Below are 20,103 nucleotides of genomic sequence, written 5' to 3'. Positions count from 1 at the left end.
TTCTATGAGTTAGGAATGGGATGGCACTTCAGTTCATAGAATGAGTAAAGGCAGGTGAGCGAATACTTTTGGTAATATAGTGTAAGTCACGGCCCCATGTGTGATGTCAGTGGAAACCGATAGAGCACTCAGACACGTGAAAAGGGAGAAGCTGAAGTGTAAATAATAAAATTAATTATGTCTGAATTCCATTTGGTTGCTTCAGTTTCAGGGTCATAGAATTGTGCATTTTCTCTCACTGTCACGTTGACAGACTAAGAAATTATTATTCTACTGCACTGTCTATATTTTCCTACCCGTACCATTGTTTGCCAAAATAAAAGACCCTGATTACATAAAGTTATCAGGGCTGAAAATCATATGCTGTCTGGCCTGGTTACAAATTGCAAGATGGTAGGAGCAGGCTCTGTAAAATGGGCTGCAAAGCATACTGTATGTCTGCTCTGCAGAAAAGAAATTCAGCTGTGTACAGTTGCAGTGCAAATTTACACAGGAACAGATGGGATCAGTCTGTTAAAACAGGCAGAAATTTTTTTTCATGGTGTTGGGTTTTTGAATATTTTCTGTGACCCTGTTTGAGTTTCCTGTTTTTATTTCGCAAGCTCTTCCTTGGTGTTTTTTGTCCTGCTTTATCTCCCCTTTCACTTTTTGATTGGTTTCTCCTTGTGTCCTCCGCCCTCATTAGTTTGATCTGTGTCTCATCAACCTCTCAGCCTGCCAGACCTGCCTTTCCCTTTGTCCTTTGTCGAGTCTCTGTTGCGTAACCCATTCATTTCACGAGTTCAGACTGTTAAAGTTGACTGTTATGGGATGAAACTGGTGCTGTCACTAATAAAAACACAGTAGAAAGTAATGATTTGCAACAATGAGATCTATATTCTTGACCTGAATACATATGCTGAGAACAGACAGCTCATGTGCTACATACTGTACGCTGCAGAAATGTATAGCCTGTATAAAAACAGGCAGCAACTCAGCCACAGCTTGTTGGAAGATGTGATAGTGTAGCAGGGTTTTAAAAAACTGCAGTGTTTCGCTGAAGCCTTCTTCGTGTACTGCAGCTAAAGTTCAAATAACTTTGACAATGAAATTCACCAATTCTCTCAGGGAGTTTAGTGAAGTTGTTAACTGACTGCCGTCGAGAGGATTTGGACCGTTCCTCTGCTAGCGTTAGCGGATGCCTTTTCAGATGAGTATGTACTGCAGTAGTACATTTATTGTATTAGAGGACTGACATGTCACGGTAGTATGGGCTACATCTTCAGTGAAGTATTTCCACACACTTGATGAACTGCTGCTAGTTTGTTGCAATGACCTACTTGGCTCCTCACCTATCTTCTCGGAGGCGTCCATGTTGTTGTTGTCATGATCAGTGATTAGCCAACATGATGCTTAAAGCGTCAAGGCACAGCACTGAAGTCAACAAATGGACTAGTCAACCAGTCTGTACAACCCCTACTTCCTTAATGTTTCAGCCGATTTCCCCTAGTTCCATGTGCTTTGTTTTTAGATTTCTCTTTTTAATGGATTTTACAGGATTTTAGATTCATGTTTTTTAACTACCCACCCTGCAGTGCTTTCATTAGGTTTCCTGCTTGTGTCCTGCGTTTGGGTGCTACTTCACCACATAACATAAAATCTTCATTCTTAAGTTCTCTTGGCAAAGCAACACTTCACAGTCTGTAATGTTTTGGCTTTGCAAAAGCCAGGTTGTTTTCAAAAGATGCCTCACCATTTTCTATACTGCGCCACAGCATTTGTAGTTTTCTGTGTAACCCTTTTAGAGTGTAGTTCAACCCTGTGGGTGTGCTCTCTAGTGTGAAATGTCCCATGTCTCGTTGCCAAAAAAAGGAAATATGAGGATGGCAACGAAGGAACAGGAAGAAAGAAGAGAAACGGGCTATTGTTCACTTCTAACACTGGCACAGCAATGACGCAAGGAGAAAGGAAATGACAGGACGAGGCAAAATGGAGAGGCAGGGAGAGAAAGATATGGGAGAGAGAGGTGAGAGGAGGCGGAGAAGATGTGAGAGATGATCAAAAAGACTGAATAAATGATAGCAATCATGAACTGAAGTGCCTCATCATGAGTCCCCTGTGTGTGTTCGCGCACACTCTGTATGGCTATCTTTCTGAGGACACGTATGAGTTTTAGCCAATCAGAGTGAGCAGGTCCTCAGTCTGGTGTCCCATCCTTTCAAAGAGCTGTCTGAGGGTTAGGATTAGAATTAGTTATTATTAGAATAAGTGTTGGGGTTAGGTTAGATGGTTGCGGTTCGGGTAAGGGGCTATAGCGGATGCATCATGCTGATTGAAAGGCCATCACATCCTTTTTAGCTTTAAGAGTCAGATGACGGTTCACTTACAGTGGTGCCTGCTGTGATTTCCATCTGGCATCATGGCAGCGTCACGCAGCGAGTATTTTGTCTTTTAATGAAATATGAAAAATATGCAACGATAGTTGTACGGAGGGAGGCGCAACCAGATTACAGCATTGCATCATTAAGTAGTGTTTTGTAATAGATGGCAAAGTGTCATAATGTTGGCTGTGCATAAACTAAATGGATTCTTGTGTAACACTATTCCACCAAAAATATGTCTCCTCTTCCAAATGCTCCAAAATCTCCTCCTCATTGTTTAATTTGTTTGTGATTTAGTAGCTGTGAAGGGCCACAGCATACGACTCACATTAATTACTATCAACAGCACATTGTGATTACATCTGTCCAGGTGAAACTGATTATTATTACAACCAAATTATTTTCTTATCTTACATCTGTGGACTCATCAAGGGTCTGTACAAGGAGGGAGTTACAGTACGTGACAGGCTTTCTTCTCGTATTCACTGCCTGCCTCAATCACTGTTTGAGTGGACTACAAGAGGTAGCCTCAGAAATGAGATTTCTCAATTGGTCGTATGCTTTGAGGAGATTATGTCTTTCACTAAAAGAAAATTTGTTTCTGTTAAAGTTTCAATGGTTTCCCACCATCAGGTAGCAAGCTAAAAGCAGACAGGTTCCTAAGAGATAAAGCACAATGGGGCGATGAAAATGCAAGCACTGTAGCCTTGAATCATCGTTTTGTAACCTCTAGTGTTCAGCGGATGGGTGTGTTGTTGGTCTGGAAGAGCTCAGTCTCGTCTGCATAGAAATGTATAATCCCATGATAAAGTTGGTCATCACAATAACTTGTGGCAGTATCGTTGCCTTCAACAGGACAAATGTACTAAACTTATGCAGGACGCATTCAAGACTTTAGGAAAGGCAGGTAAAACTAGAGTTTTTTTCCTCTTTCAGATACACACCAATTCACTCACACCCCTTAACTCCTCATTCCCTCACTGACCAAAGACTTTTACACCATCACGACTGCACTACTGGACTGCTCTGCACATGCACACTTTAAACAATCTGTTTGCACAGTACTATGTACCGAATATTGCACTAGTTTAGTAACATTAGGTAGCTACTGCTTATTGTTTATGCACTGTTTAATTGCTCACTTCATCTGTATTTTGTATTGTCTAATTTATCATCTCCTTTATTGTAAATTATGTTATAGTTCCTGTTTATAGTCTACTCACATTTAACACAACAAATCAATCTCTATAATATGTTTATAGTACTTCATTCAATCATTGTGTATATCCTGCTCATTCACCTGTATATATGGTCTCACCTGTACATAGGTTTTGATCTGTAAATAGTGTCCATATGCTGTAAAAATGTTGGGCCTGGGTACTAAGGCACTCATGAATAATTAATAATTATCAAAAACAATTATTTATTATTAAATAATTGGATCTGACTTACTAGATCACCTCGGGGCACCACCCTTCTAGGAAGGGAAAAGATAGCCAATTAATCAAAACAGTCTCATAAATTATACCAAATCGTCAATTTGGAGTTCAGATTAATAATTAATTTAATAACTATAACCAAAATTACCACATTAACAACTAGTTAAAGTTGAAGGAATTTGGAGTTCTTGGCAGTGTAGAGGTTGGCAATATTCACTCTTGTGCAACATTAAACAGACAGGTATGTTTAAAAGACATTTATTAACAAGAATAAAAGTAAACATACAATCTAACTACAGTCTACTCTATACAGGTGTGTGTGTGTGTGTGCGTGCCAAAATGGCCGCTGGTTGTGGGTGTGTCAAGATGGCCGCCAGTTGTGGGCGTACCAAGATGGCCGCCGGTTGTGGGCATGCCAAGATGGCCGCTGGGGCCTTGAGGTCTTGAACACAAAGGAAACAATGGTTGCTGAGTGGGGTATATACAGTCAATGGTGGGGACACTCAGACCATGTGCTGGCTAGTAGATATGTGGAATGTGATAAGGGTTTTATGAGGTGCCAGGTTAGAGGAAGGATGGTTAGTTTAGCATGCAAGAGACCCGGAGTCTATGTGTTGCATAATCTAAATAACATCAAACCACTATACTATAAACAACTCAATATAAACAAATATCACATCAAATCAACATTTCTAACTCTATGTTTAGCTTAGCTTAGCTTGACTAGGCCCAAGTTATACTACCACATTTGGTGGAAAGTCAATTTCTGGTGTGTTGCTCCTGTGGCTGGCGGTTCCTGATGGAAAGCCAAACCGGGAAAAGTTGAAGTCCTTGCTGTGTGTTCCTAATGGCAGACGTTGGAGGGAAACTGGCCGCTCCTTGAGTCCTTTGAAGTGGCTTGTTAGCAGCTCTGTGCTAACTAGCCGTGTGGCTCCTGTTGTTTGGGAGTTTAGCCTGCAAACCTTCTGTTTGTTGGCTAAAAGAGCTGGTATAGATTCCTCAGCAGGATCCTGCTTCGCTGCTGTAAGGAGAACAGGCCTGGCACCCAGCTGCAGCCGAGCAGCTGGGGGTCTCCACGTGGAGGTGTGGAGTTGTAGAGGGTAAGAGAGTCGGAGGGTAAGAGAGAGAACAAAGGCCAAACGGTGCATTTTATATGACCTGATGACCTCAGAGGTCACATGCCACTGTCAGCCAATGAACTGCTTGGTCAATTTTCACACCTGGAGGATTGTGGGACTTAGAGTTCTGGTGCTTCCCTTTGTTTCCAAGACATGTGGTCAACTTGATTATGCATGGTGAGCTTCCATAGCTCACCACCAGGTTCAGGTCCCAACAAAAACAACCTATACCATATTACTTATAAACCATACTATTTATGCCATGTGCACTTATTGTCTATTGCACTTCTGGTTAGATGCTAAACTGCATTTCGTTGCTCTGTACCTGTACATGTGTCAATTTGATGCTGAAGCTGTGATTGTTCCACTTGGGAGTTTCCGCTTTAGTATTTCCAGCTGCTTCTTCATCTCCCGCAGTTTTCGAATTGATTGTTTTGGATCGATAAAGACGGAACACATTGAGGAAAGGTTAACAGGGGAGGTTCGGAGATACAAACATTTGTATGACTCAGTCGCCATTGTTAAAAGTGAAGCAGGAAGCAGAAACAAAAATTTGCCCAGCGTTTGGGTGGCGTTTTTACAGAGCGAGCCAGAGTGACGAGCACACAAGCATAAATTGCTTGCACCGGCGTAGGCCACGTACGTAGGTTACGTCGTCTATGTCCCGCAGTACTTTAAATGAGCCTTTACACTGCACCGTTTTCCCTTTCTTTTGTGCACATGCATACCCACATGCATGTACCTTTTCTGACAGACTAAATCACTACACTGCTATATGACTGTATTGTCATGAGCCAGTGTTTATAGTGCTCCTTGTGTGGCCATTAAGACACTATAAAGTGTGCTCTGGTAGATGTAGTTGGCTTTTGCTGTATCAGTACAGTGTACGTCTTGTTTATGAGCAGCATTGCAATGATCTGTTTTTATGTGCACTGCAGGATCACTTCAACCGAATAAATATTGCCAATTTGTTTTTGGCCAGAGTAGATCTATTTAGTTGGTGACTCACACATTAAGGGGGTTGTTTCCGTGTAACAAGATGGCCCACTGATGTGTAATGAGGGACAGCAATACCCAAAGCATATTTTCTAAAGTCCAGTGTGCACCTAAATATAGTTTTTCGTTCATTGCATAAAGCTCTACTCCACAGAGACATGAATGAAGGCAACATAATCAGTTATTTTGGGTTTATCTTAGGATATTCAGCCTTGAATTTGATCAAGAATGCTGGCAGATATATAATGCAAAATAGGCTTTTTTTTCAGACATACAGTTGAAACCAGATGTTTACATACACTCTGTTAAAAGACACATAAACCTTTTTTCCTCACTGTCTGAAGTTAAATCAGACTAAACTTCTCCTGTTTTAGGTCAGTTAGGATTATTTCTATTTTCTAAATGCCACAATGAGAGAGAATTTGTTAGAGAATTTTTTATCAGTCAGAAGTTTACATACATTTCCTTAGTATTTGGTAGCATTGCCTTTAAACTGTATGACTTGTCCATTCCTCCTGACAGAACTTGTGTAACTAAGTCAGGGTTGTAGGCCACCTCGTTCGCACATGCCTTTTCAGATCTGCCCATAAATTTTCTATGGGATTGAGATCGGGGCTTTGTGATGGCCACTCCAAAACATTGATTTTGTTGTCCTTCAGCCACTTTGTAACTACTTTGGCAGTATGCTTAGGGTCATTGTCCATTTGGAAGACCCATTTGCGCCCAAGCTTTAACTTCCTGGCTGATGTCTTGAGATGTTGCTTCAATATTTCCACATAATGTTCTTTCCTCATGATGCCGTCTATTTTATGAAGTGCACCAGTTCCTCTTGCGGTAAAACAGCCCCACAACATGATGCTACCACCCCCATACTTCACAGTTGAGATGGTGTTCTCAGGCTTACAAGCTTCCCCCTTTTTCCTCCAAATGTAACGATGGTCATTATGGCCAAACAGTTCCACTTTAGTTTCATCAGATCACAGGACATGTCTCCAAAAATTAAGGTCTTTGTCTCTGTGTGTATTTGCAAACTGTAATCTGGCTTTTTTATGTTGCTTTTGGAGTAATGGCTTCTTCCTCGCTGAGTGGCCTTTCAGTCCATGTCGGTACAGGACTCGTTTCACTGTGGAGAATGACACTCTCTTACCAGCTTCAGCCATCATCTTGACAAGGTCTTTAGCTTTTGTTCTGGGGTTGATTCGCACGTTTAGGACCAAAACACGTTCATCTCTGGGACATAGAATCCATCTCCTTTCTGAGCGGTATGGAGCACCGCAATTCTCTTCGTGATATCTTGGCTGATTTATTTTGATTTTCCCATGATGTCAAACAAGGAAGCAGTGTGTTTGAGGTGTAGCCTTAAAATACATCCACAGGTGTGCCTCCAGTTAACTCAAATGTTGTCTGTTAACCTATCAGAAGCTTCCAAAGCCCTGACATCATCATCAGGGCTTTCCTTCATTGTTTAAAGACATAGTAATCTTTGTGTATGTAAACTTCTGACTTTGAAGAAAGTAATAAAAAATTCTCTAAGAAATTCTCTCTCTCATTGTTGTGGCATTTAGCAAATAGAAATAATTTTAGTAATCCTAACTGACCTAAAACAGGAGAGGTTTAGTCTGATTTAACTTTAGACAGTGAGGAAAAAAAAATTTATGTGTCTTTTAACACAGCGTATGTAAACATCTGGTTTCAACTGTATTCACAAATGAGTCCTAGGAACATTCCTTTGCACAAAGCCAGGTGACCACACATCAACATCTGCACAGTCTAGCCTCAGTCTCTCCCAAAATCAAATGTTGGGAACATGTCAAGCACGCTCCTGTCTCCTCAGTTCTTTGTCTTTGAATTCAGACACTTTATCTTTCAACTCGAAGACAGTTGTCAAACTGAGTTCACTGAGCAAGTTGAAGATGTCACAAAGGTAGGCCACCCTTTCTATCTTGTTCTGTGCAGTGTGCAGCCAATGTTTGTTATTTTCTGTGAAAGAAAAGCTCAAAAGCCCTGGCTAGAGGTGAGGGACGGCAGAGCACAGGCAGACCACACAAATATCTTAATATGCCATTAGTTTATGTTTCAGGGGCTTTTGTCAAATTATGATGACTTCTCCATTGTAGTAAATGCAGGTCTGTTCCCTGGTAACGTCACTGAGGACCTGTCCTTTAAACTAACAACAAATCCCTTGTATCCTTGGACATAATTGGCCAATGAAGCCGATTCTGATTTATTCAATGCTCGGTGACAAGCCCTCTAGCAGCCATAGGAATTTGACTCATTTTGACTTGTTTGGTTGGAAGCCATGGAGGAAGCAATGTGGCTTCATTACAGAGACGTTGAGTCCTCCACACAATGAGGGGATCTTGGCGGTAGGTAGGGATAGGGGCAAGAATGGAAGACCACAGTTGGCGTCTAGTTCCTATTAGGAAGTGAACAATGGCCATGGTGATTTCTGTACTATAACGAAATGGTCCTCAAACCCTTAAAAAGACAGTAATGTTTACTCAAACCAACATGTTTCCCAAACCTCAACTCAAACTGTGATCTTCCACAACTCTGCCCATGTTGTTTGTGTGCCTTTAACCTGACCGAACTTTAACCGTAGAGGTGTCAGACCAGAAATGTTGTCAGTTTTCTGGCGGCGTTTTGTAAAAGAAGGCACAGACAAGTCTCCACGCTGCTGATAAGGACATTCCATCAGTAAACGCTTGGTGTCGAGTCATTCTGGAGGGCTCTTACAAACTGCAAATTTTTTTGCCATTTGATTAAGAGAGCTTGCCGTCCACACACTTGTCAATATATGGGCTTTCTGACATTTTTAAGTGCCTGAAGCCGCTGTCATATGTGTCCTATTTATAAGCCTCTGTTTGACTTGATGTGGATCTTTCTCTCCTGTCATCTTGTAAGTTTTTTTCCCCCCAGCTTTTTTAATAAATAATATAAGACCATTAGATGTTTTGGTCGCTGAGCAAAGAAAAAAAAAGCTGATGAGAAAGAAACATTCACTGAATAGTTCAATCCCTCTTCAGAGTTCTAATCCCTCTGAATCTTATCACTCAGTCCCACAAAATGTGTGCTATCATATCACAGTTTCTGTATTTTGCTGAAATACAGCACTGCTGCCTCAGTTACTCATGAGGACAAGTAAACTGTGGATTTCTTTAATCACCAGTGATGCTTTGGAGCAATGCTCCTGCAGTTGCATGAGGTAAAGTTGCTGGGTACCTTTTACCACACCTTAAACTCAATAGCAGTTTCCTGAACGTTACCCAAATGTTCCACAGCGTCTTTCTTTTTGAAACGAATAAAATCAGTATGTCCGACTTGGACTGCAATCACTAATCAGTTAGTGCGTGTCGGGAAGAGATTTCACAAATTTGACGAGACTGCCCTCCCAACTTCTCTGTAACTCATTTAATAAAGGAGCAAGTGTGTCTCATAACTAAATTCAAATCCCATTCAGATTTAATCAAGCCCAGGGGAACCAGAGAGTGCTGGAAAATGATCCTTGAACATACATCTGTTATTTCAGACCTCCCACCATTTAGTACGTACCATCGTGGTCCCATAGTTAGCAAGAGACAAGCTGCCAAATCCCCTGACGGAAGTTCTTCCAGGAACAGCCCTGAGCGTTTTGGTCGCAGTTACCAGAAAAACACAGACAAACACTTTTGCTTTTTTTTAATGAAACACCAAAAGCACATAATTTAGCACACATACCCTCCAGTAACACGGTGCAAAAACTGAAAAAGAGAGGTAGATGAAAGTAAAGAGAGAGGCAGGGATGAAAGACACTGTCACAGCATAATGGCATTAAGATTTTCTAAGGTACAAGCAACCTCATCCAGTGACATAAATAGGACGGTTTCAACACAGTTTGATGCCTTGAGTGTTGCACCACTTCGCTTTTGCTGCAAGGACAAGAGTGTGATTAGCAGCTTGATGTCACAGCAGTTCATACTATTCACCACCTCTGTCTTGCACACAACTGGAAGCAGCCCGAGGGTAGATTAGATTTTGTTGTGCATGTCTTTGCGTGTTTCTTTGTACGTGTGTGTTTTAGTTATTTAACCATTAAAGCTATTTTGGCACCCTGTTTCAGTCCTCTACTCAGCAAGGCATGTGCTGGTTTAACAGGCAGTGACTCTCCATTTTCAAATACTGATATACTCCTCTAATCAGCTGTGATTACAGTACAGTCTGTGAGATGTTGGCAATTGAAGTGTCACTTCAGTAAAATCACAAATGCACTATTAACTTATGTTGTATAAAGAGATGCAGATAGTTTTGGTTTATGTTAAGATTGCTGCCTCTGAGACAGTTCTCAAAGTCAGTTTAATTTCCGTCTTCATTCCACAACTTTCTACTGAAAAAGTCAGTTCCATTAATTATTCAGAGCAATTAGTACACCGGTGACCTGGTTTCGGGTCTACAGTGTGATTTAAATACAGTCGGTCTTGCCATAGACAGTCAACTGAGGTAGTCACAGCTATTCTGTGTAGATTGAGAAAATTAAAACCAAACCAGATTCTTTGTTTGGGATTTGAATGAGGTGACCCTTCACTCAGTTCAAATTAGTTTATAAAATTTTCAAGTATCAGATGAACTTGAAAAATTCAATCAAACTCAAAAAAGGGCAGAGTACTTAAAAAGTACTTACTGGAAAATTTGGATTCTTCATCATTTCAACATGTCTTTCTACTTCCCTGTTTAATTCAGGCAGGCTCACGGTCACCTGCGGGGCAGTCATTTTTGTTTTAAAGTGGTCTCTGTTACAGGTCTGAAATGGTCTCCAGCTCGTAGACGCTGACAAACACACAATGCCTGATGAATCATACTAATCTACAGCAGCTTCAGAAGCTGAGAGATTTAAAGGTTTTTATATATCAATAATATTCAGAAAAACAATCTGGTTTTAGAAAAAAACCCCACAGTATTGCATGAACAGTCAGGGTTGTATCAGATTTGAGACAACAATGCTGAGCTTTATTGATTGACAAAGCTCGATCGTGTAATTAGGAAGCAGTAATTAGTATTGGGTCATCCAAAAAGTCTATTTATTGGTTTGATAATTATCTCACAGAAAGCATGTACAAGCTGACAGTGCCACTTCAAATTTCCTTACAGCATCAAATGGTGTGCCCCAAGGATCAGTCACTGGACCACTGTGTTTGTAGAAATATACGTATCTATAGTACAGATTCTCCGCGTGTGAATATCCACTTTTATGCAGATGATGTTATTATATATATTATTTCACTTCACCGTCTCGCAGCTTCAGCTCATCCATCTTTGTCGAGACCATCTTTGCACAACTTAAAGCTTGTCTTGATAAAACCAAAATGAAACTATTTACAAATTCTAGGAAAGAGAAAAAACTAAATTCTTTTACTCTTGTTAAGACAAACTTATTGGGGATGTTTCTTCCCAGAAACACACTGGTTTTTCTCTTGAATTATCTTTTATCTTTTAAGCTTCATATTCAGCCACTTTACAATGGCTGTATATGGGAATGTACTGTACATGCATGTGTCTGCTCAGGGTCTACTTTTCTTGGATACCTTATATAATGAATAATAAGGCTTTTACACATCATTGTTCTTTGCACATCTTAATAACCTGGTCCAGTTTATGCAAAATTTATGTTAAGTGTTAAAAACCAGCCCTGTCTTATGCTAAATTAACACGGGTTGATATTTATATATTGTAGTTATTGTATTTAGAGAGAGACTGTATTAAAATATAAAGCCACTGTTGGAGCTCCTTATCTATGTAAGTACATAAAAGAAACTCAGAAATCCTCATACAGTCTGTGTGTGATACACAATGTTCTCACACTGCATTGTGACACAGTGTTTGAGTTTTTCTGTGAGCAACAAGTACAATCAAAACCATTAGCAAAGCAATAGGTAACAAAGACAATCTACACAAAATCTCTTCACAATTTACATCCCGCTGGGTTATTCTCTTAAATAGATGCTAAACAGCTGCGGCTGGGATATTACTCGCATATAATGGCGCACTGCTGCAATCTATTCCTCTTGCTGATAACTAGCGTTCAAGCTCGGGCCTAAATAACGATCCGACTGTTACCCTGCAGGGTTCACTTCATCACTGCTCGCTCCACCTGCTTTCCAAAACCTGAACTCATCGATGCAAACCTTGGTCCTGGATCCCATGTGTCATATTAGATGATACAGAGGGACTACTGCACACGGAAAGAAGGGGAAAGTGTGGACCAGGTCAGCTTATCCTCAATACAAACAATAGCTTTTGTGAGGGATTAGTCCACATCGTCGACTGCAAACTGAATCGAGAGCTGTTTTTGCTGCCCATGAGACAAAAAGAGGAAATTCCTCCATGCTGATACTTCAGATAATCTGTGGCTTTCATAGGCTGGTCATATCACTGGTTTCATTCTCCGTGACTCCTACCAGGGAGTAGGTTTGTGATGCCATGCTTCCGTGCTGTCCTATGTAACAGAAAGCATCACTGCCCACGGTAATGATGTCTCTCTTATCAGCTGACAGACCATATATTGTGTCTCCCGAATGCCTTCTCAGAGTTAGCATGTCTATTTCCACAGTCTCAATTCGTAAAGGTAATGATCCAGCATTCTCATTCAGAGAATGTCTTCTTGTTGGCAGGAAGTCCGCTCTTTGTATGGATCGCTGGAGTGTGTGGAGCTGGCAGGGGAACAAAGAGCTGTCACACACACTGGGACTGGACCGACACCAGTCTGAGATACTGTGGTCGGATCCTGCTCGGCTGTCTGAACTGTCTCTGACCTTCTGCCCCATTCCCTGGCCTCGGGCCAAGCTTAACAGCCTAGGGATTGTAACCATGGATGCAGACGCAGCCATGGCAGCAGCAATATGGTGGTGCTCAGCGGAAGTCACTTTGTTGTCTGTAATCACTGCTGAGGGAGAAGCCACTGCAGCTGAACTGGAGAAGGAGGAGTTGCTGAAGAGAGCGGCAACTTTCTGGTAGTATCGGGTCCGTATGACCTTTGCTGAGCGGTACAGATCCCCAATGAAGCAGTAACATATGGGGTTAAGGCTAGAGTTTGTCAGGCCGAGCCACTGGGCGAAAGGCCGCGTCTGCAGGAGCCAAGACGATGGCCTTTGTTCGCAGTCAATCCAAAGGTCAGCCAAGTAGAGCGGCAGCCAGGACACTGCAAACAGCAGCACCAGGCACACCACCATCTTGGCGATCTTCTGGCGCGTTTTTAGTCGCGAGGCGTGCAGAGCTTGGCTGCGAGGATCGAGATCGGCGAAGGCGGATTTCTTCTCCCCCCAGAGGCGCCTGCCAGTCAGGAAGCCTATGGTGAGGTTAAAGGTCACTGGCAAACAGTAGAGCATCACAAAGAGCAGCACATTGTATCTGTGAAAGAAAGTGAAACCATTAAAAATGAGATGCTACTAATTGCTACCAATAATTTCAATAAGCTGAATTTTATTCTTGAATAGTTTGGTGTTTATTTTCTCTATCAGGTCAAACAGTGCATTTGACAGTTTGGATCGCACTGACACTCTCCATATTTTCACAGAAATATTTTTTTAAACAACAGCACACTCCCTTTAGAGCTAAGACTTACAGCTTAATTATCAGGGAACACAATGGACTCCACTCAGGACCGTTTAATTGGCTCCATTCAAGGATAAGTATTGCAATATTTGAGGCAGCGGCACTGTCTTATTGCTCCAAGGATAATTGGGTTTGAGGGATTTTCTGGATGCCCCTCGCTATTTTTAACACTTTGCTAGCGTACATTTGGAAAGTGATTCATAGATAATGGGGCCATAATGGTATAATAACAAAAATTATGTACAGCGTCTGCACAGTCCACGTCATTTGGAGCCACTTCAAAAGGCATGATTGAGGACAAACAAAACAGGAGAATATTTAAGAATAAAAAAAAGAAGAAAGGCTGTCTAGAGCTGTGTTTGTAGCGCTGAATTTGTCCGTCTGACTTGTCAAGCACGGCACTGAACAACTTCACGTGTGTGAACGGTAAGTGGGTCCCTGGATAAGAGTCTGGGACCTCTGAAACACCAGACCAAACTGTAATAACTACCGTGGAAGACAAACTGATTACATGTTTTGCTTCACCATCAACAGCCTCCGGTTCAACATGCTCGACTGAACATCAAGAGCCAATTATGAGCAACACAGATGGACGGAGGAAAACCTACGAGCGATGGACGTCCAACCACAACCACAGCACAACAGCACTCAGCTTCGTGTGTCAGGACCCCTCGAGCTCTATTTCCACTTCTTACGATCACGGATGAACCGAGTATGAACCTTACAATGCAAACTCATTCATTCAACTCTGGTCTATGAAGCAGTTAGAGTACCTACCCCTGTTTGAGGCGAGGCTGAGGCCACTCCTCTTGACAGACCAAAATGGTGAAAGTCCCAAAGTTGATCTCTCGCCGCCTGTTTATCACTGCAATGGGGGCACACATCATCGACGACACCGCCCACACTACCGCCACGGTGGCCAAGATCCGACGCCGGGTAAACATGGAGCGAGCTCGCAGAGGCGACCGGACGCTGTAGTAGCGATTCACGCTGATCACCGTCAGCGTCAGCACGCTGGCTGAGACTGAGACGGCCTGTGTAAAGGGCACAGCTCGACACAAGAGGTCACCGTAGACCCAGGCAGTGTAGATCTGGTTTCCCAGAGTAATGGGCATGCACACGCACACCACGGCCAGGTCACACACCGCCAGGTTCACCAGGAGGCTGCGTGTAGCGCTGACACCGGCCAACCGGCGGCTGCGCCTGCTGGTGAGGACCCGCAGGGACATTAAATTCCCGATGAATCCCAAAATGAAAGACAGGCAGTACATGATGGTCAAAGCAATGGTGCTGGGCTCATGGAGGGTCCATAGCAACATGCTCTCCAGGTCCGACAAGTCATTAAAGGAGAAGTTGGAAAGGGACAGAGGGAAGGAGGAGTTGGACGGCTGCATATTGGATGAGGAGGAGATGGTGGAGAATAAAGGGGAGGAGATGAAGGAGGAGTACGGAACGAGGGGTGAGGGCAGCAGAGAGGGCAACGGCTGATTGAGCGAGGCAGTGGGGGAGCTAAAAGTGGAGGGAAGCATTAGAGCGCCGTGCAGGCTGTAGGTGTGGTTGGGTTTATCCTGAGAGCCGCCGTGCTGCAGCAGTGGGGAGAAGCTGGGCTGAACTGAGCTCCAGTCTGACGGACGGTCCTGGGACAGATCCATGCTGCTTCCGGAAAGGGACCCAAGGCAGCAGAGGGGAATAAGAGCCCTCAGCTGTAGGGCTTACTGTACATCCATTCAATCATGGGACAAATGAAAAACAAACACCAAAAATGGAAATAGTTTTCTTCTGGCTGGAAGTCTTCACCAAAACCGTCACATCGGGTGCCACATTCTCGTCTTGTGGTTCGCAGATCCTTGAAAAATGAAAACCATGACTGCCATTCTTCTGCCACATCCTACGACTCAGCTGGAGCCATGATCCGCACTGCTTCCCGTGCAGTTTTATGCAACGTATGTACATTCATTCCTCCAGGGAGTGGCTGTCTGATCCTGATAATCCAGCGGCAGACACTAATAGACATGCTCACCTTTAAGGAAGGTAAAACCTCCCCTCCTCCTCCTCCTCACACCTCACTCCTCACTCCGTCTCTCTCATCCTCCTCGCACCTTCAGTCCATCACACTGATGCGGTCAGATCTGTCCAGAGAAACACCACAGTTATCAGAGGCTGTGTCCACCTGCAGCCGTATTTACAGCTCCGCGGCGGGGCAAACAAACAACAATGAATAACACATTCCTGGAGAGAGGAACACTGAAATGCTTTTAACGTCTCCTGTGGTTTGTTTTGGATCACAGCTGCACACTGATACACCGCTGAAGCAAAGTGAGAAAAGATAATTGTCAAGAACGCGGGGACTGGTTGAGCACAGCTGTATTATTTAGTATTACTTTATTGCATGTGGGGAACTCACTTGAAACACATAAATTTCACTTTGTAGGTTTATTTTTGCATTAATAATAAAAAGTCAGGCTCTGGTCTCCACCACAATCAAATGTGGCAATAGTCTATAGAAGCCCTAAGTGGTTAGAAAGCAAAGAGGAATAGCTATAGTAATAATAATGATGATCATAATAATGATAAAATGGGGATGCTGCAATAAAAGCAAATATTAGTTAGTGTTCACTGACCGTTCACACGCGGATCATCTTTGATGCTGAAAAGCCTGCAGATGTTAAAGAAGCTGCCAGATGCTGACTGAAGATCTGCACCCAAAGTTGCTCCCTGATCGCTTGCACCCTCTGTGTGCGCTTCACGGTCGGTCTCTTAGCTCCAAAGCAGCGCAGGGGGATTTATTGTCGGGGGATGTCTCCCCGTGCGTCCGTCAGCTTTTGCTTTGACACTAAACGGGCTCCTCAGATGTCTGCGCTCCTGCCGACTGGAGCACCGAGACCCGTCCGCCACTGCAGGACTGAAGATATGAGAGAGGAAGGAATAAAGTCGGGGAGGGAGCAGCTGCTGCCCCCCGACACACACACATACACGCGCAAAACACACACACATACACTCACACACACACATATATGCCGCCGCCGCCGCCGCGCACTCAGCCGTGGCCGTGGCGCACCTATGGCACTTCTGAATCCCTGCAATCAATTAAAACGAGGCTGTCGCTCATCCGTGCTCCTAAACGAGGGCTCTTTACTTACAGACAAAAAAAAAAAAAAGTCAATTTCCCCTTTTCCTGATGAGATTATCTGATCTGACTGATTACAGGAGCAAACAGGTTATTTACTTATAGGTTATTATCGTGTCAGTCTTCTGACAACATGACGGATGGCGACTAAATCAAGACAAATACATTTTTACAGGCAGTGTTTATTCAGTCACGTTCACGTTCCCAGAAGATATGATTTCATGGTTGTTAAGCCTGACATACGGGATTATAGAGAGAAAAAAACTATTTATTGAAGTGCCAACATTTCTCTTGGTGATTTCTCTCACCCACCCCTCCAATTTCATGATCCCTTGTGGTCTGAACATGCATAAATATATATTATATTGGTTATAGTAGCCAGTGGTGACAAAGGACTTAGAGAAATCACATAAATGCCTAAAAACCCACAACTTAAGTGATGATGATTGGCTAAGGTAGGGTAAGATTTCATGGTAAGCCAATCAGCGGCAGGGTGGTGTTGTTTACTTTTTAAAGTAACGCAATAGTTACTTTCCCTGGTAACTAGTTACTTTTATAGTGGAGTGATTCAGTTACTAACTCAGTTACTTTTTTGGAGAAGTAACTAATACCTATAATTAATTACTTTTTAAAAGTACCGTGCCCAACACTGAAAAAATTAGAGAGTCAACGAAGGCGGCCATTTTGGAAACGGCTGCCAAAAGCTAGTGACTGCAGAGCGTGGATGAATCCACCAGGGGGCAGATGACAGGGATCGGTTTGTTCACAACAGGTTCTTCGTGTGCTAATTATACACAACACAACACAAGGGGGAGCTCACCGGTCAGGGAAACCTGTGAAATCATGACCTTGCTTTGCTGATATGTAATAATGTCCGCTTGAGTAATTCTCTGACCAGGACTTCAGTTTACAGCTAATTATCGCACCTTTTGTTTAACTTTTCAAAAAACGATGATAAAGTGCAGCAGAGGCCGAGATATTCAGATTTCCAGGAGCTGGTTTAAGTCGACCAGTGAGTCCCTGGTGTTTATACGAAGCCACGCAAGCGTTCCTCATATATCATTGTTATATGACTCTTACTGTGTGGCCACTAATGTGTGAAACCAGTTACACGACTCGTCGTTTGTGCTACAGAAATTTAAATGAATCAAATGGAACTGAATAATTGGATGGGGCAGCCATATCGACACCATCACAACATTTTCTGTTAATATTGATAAGAACTGAGCTCGGGCAGCTCTCTGGTGACTGCAGCAGCAGCAGATGCACAGACCATGAAAGAATGGCCTTGCCCTGATAAATATGTGATTACATGGGTGGAAAAATACACACTCCACGTAAAATGAAAATGTAGTGGACCTGGATCACTGGGGCTCCTCCCTGTGGCCCGGTATACGTGAATTAATAATTCCCTGTGGTGTAACGTTTTAATCAAATCATCCGGCTTCCAATTTATGCGTACCCCCGCTGTCATTTCCTGCGCAGTGGACTCATTAATTTGGTCTCAGGTCAACAGGTTGCGTGTCTCTTGTCCGTTTATAAACAGGAGATTCATGGCTGATGGCAATATAACCGCTTGTCACACTTTTTAATGTGGGGTAAAGCAAGCAACACATTGTCTTTGGCAAGTCAGAGCGGCAGAGGGGATAAATTTAACTTTACATGCAGCATACTGGCATTTTGACCTCTGTATTATGAAATAATAAAATATAGCCAAAGAAAATATAGTCTCTATTTTAAGGGTGGTATTGCATCTCTCCCAGGAAGAGCGGACAGAGAAGAAAAGCTGTCTCATTCAGTGTAATAAAGCGACAAATCCTCGACCATACCGGAGCAGACATCCACTATGAAAAAGAAAAAAAAGAAAAAGAAAAGGTCTCTATTCTGAAATATTGACTGTTGGCGTTGAGGTTATGAGTCAGCACATGATATCTATTATTTAGTTCCATTTTAAAGACTGAATCATTTATGTTTTGTTTGAATCTCAGGTTTGTAGGGCTGTATCTATAACAGACGGCACACAGCAGACAGGTGATGTATTTTGTAACCGAAACCGTTGTGTCATTTTTATTTAACATGATGTTGTTTTACTGGAGAAACAATGCTGCTTATGAAAATGATTTAGATTTCTTTCTTGACGTTAAAGGGGAACTACTGTTCCTGGACTTTATTTCTGGCATAAAATACCATCGTTTACTCACCAATATCACTTTTGTTTCATTTGCACTCGTTCAGGAGATCAGCGTATATCCATATAGTGGGAGTGACTGGGGCACCGAGACGCAGCCTCTAAATAACGCATCATCTGCCGCGAAACTCATTCATTTCACCAATATTTTGTTATGATATGCTAGTTCTATTCCCTGTTGAGTCCGGAGTTACCTGTTATCATCAATCGTCTGTAGATCAATCTACAGACCCTGGATGATGTCTTCTGACCTGGATGATGTCTGAGCGCCGTGCGCACCCGCGACACTCGGCTTGTTTACCTATAATTTGCTACTGCTATTTTTTTGCAACATGGCTGAATATTTTTCCGATTCTGAGGTTGTGGACGAACCATAGCAGTTAACGAGTTTCGCAGGAGATAATGCGTTATTTAGAGGCTGCGTCTCGGTGCCCTGATCACTCCCGCTATATGGATATACGTGAATCTAATTATCTCCTGAACAAGTGCAAATGAAAAAAAGTGATATCGGTGAGTAAACGATCATATTTTATGCTAAAAATAAGGTCCAGGTTGTAAAAAACAGTAGTTCCCCTTTAAGGCCAAGAATCAGGTGATCATACAGTTAATGATCCCCACAATTAGAATAGCAAAGTTGCGGCAGCAGCAACAGGATTATGGGTTTGAAATGCCTTCTCTGTGCAGGTTCGGCAGATTCTTAGCATTGAAATGAGCTGCAGGTAATTCTCCACTAAATGAAGGAGCACGGCGGCGCTTTAAATAACAAGATGAAAAACATTCCCGCAACCTTCACTGTTTCTTGCTGACTAATGTAAACCGCGGAGGAGCGTGTGCCTGGTGGGCGAGATACACTTTACATAGCGAAGGCTTGCAGAGGAAATGCCATTCGACCCCTTTACGGCTCATCTGGCGATGAACGTTAGCGGCACCTTGTTTAGAAACTCTTGTCTCTGTGTGTTGCACTTTGAAAAGGGCAGAGAAAATAAAAGGGCAGCGAGCGTTCACCCACCTGCCCCTGCACACCTAACACTTCAGGATATCAAATCACAACATGAGCAGGTTCACTCGGACAGGTTTCGTTACTCATCTATGTGTGTATTATTTTTATTTTGTGAGGGTTATTAATATCACTTTTTTAAAACTATTCTGATGCCATGAGTTTTGGAAATAATCCTGTGCGGTCCATGTTTAAATCCGTGTCCTCAGACTGAACCTTTTTTCCCCCCAAAATAGCTCTAGGGCACAAAAACAAACATTTCACTTAGATTTACTGATGTAGCCTTGTAGATCA

General features: G+C 42.7%; 1 protein-coding gene across 1 annotated transcript; it reads right to left on the bottom strand.

The window, feature by feature from the left end:
• Positions 1 to 12,299: 12,299 nt before the first annotated feature.
• Positions 12,300 to 14,908, bottom strand: LOC311508006 (QRFP-like peptide receptor; the record flags this gene model as incomplete). The annotated part of the gene is made up of 2 exons (XM_084572608.1): positions 14,275 to 14,908; positions 12,300 to 13,293 (listed from the first exon to the last, which is right to left on the bottom strand). Exons 1-2 carry the CDS (start codon positions 14,889 to 14,891, stop codon positions 12,300 to 12,302), a joined length of 1,611 nt encoding a protein of 536 aa, XP_084428734.1. The 5' UTR covers positions 14,892 to 14,908.
• Between the last annotated feature and the right edge of the window lie 5,195 nt (positions 14,909 to 20,103).

Source organism: Chelon labrosus (assembly GCF_963514085.1).
Source record: "Chelon labrosus genome assembly, chromosome: 2".
NCBI classification, from domain to species: domain Eukaryota; kingdom Metazoa; phylum Chordata; class Actinopteri; order Mugiliformes; family Mugilidae; genus Chelon; species Chelon labrosus.
This window is presented reverse-complemented; position numbering and strand designations above follow the sequence as displayed.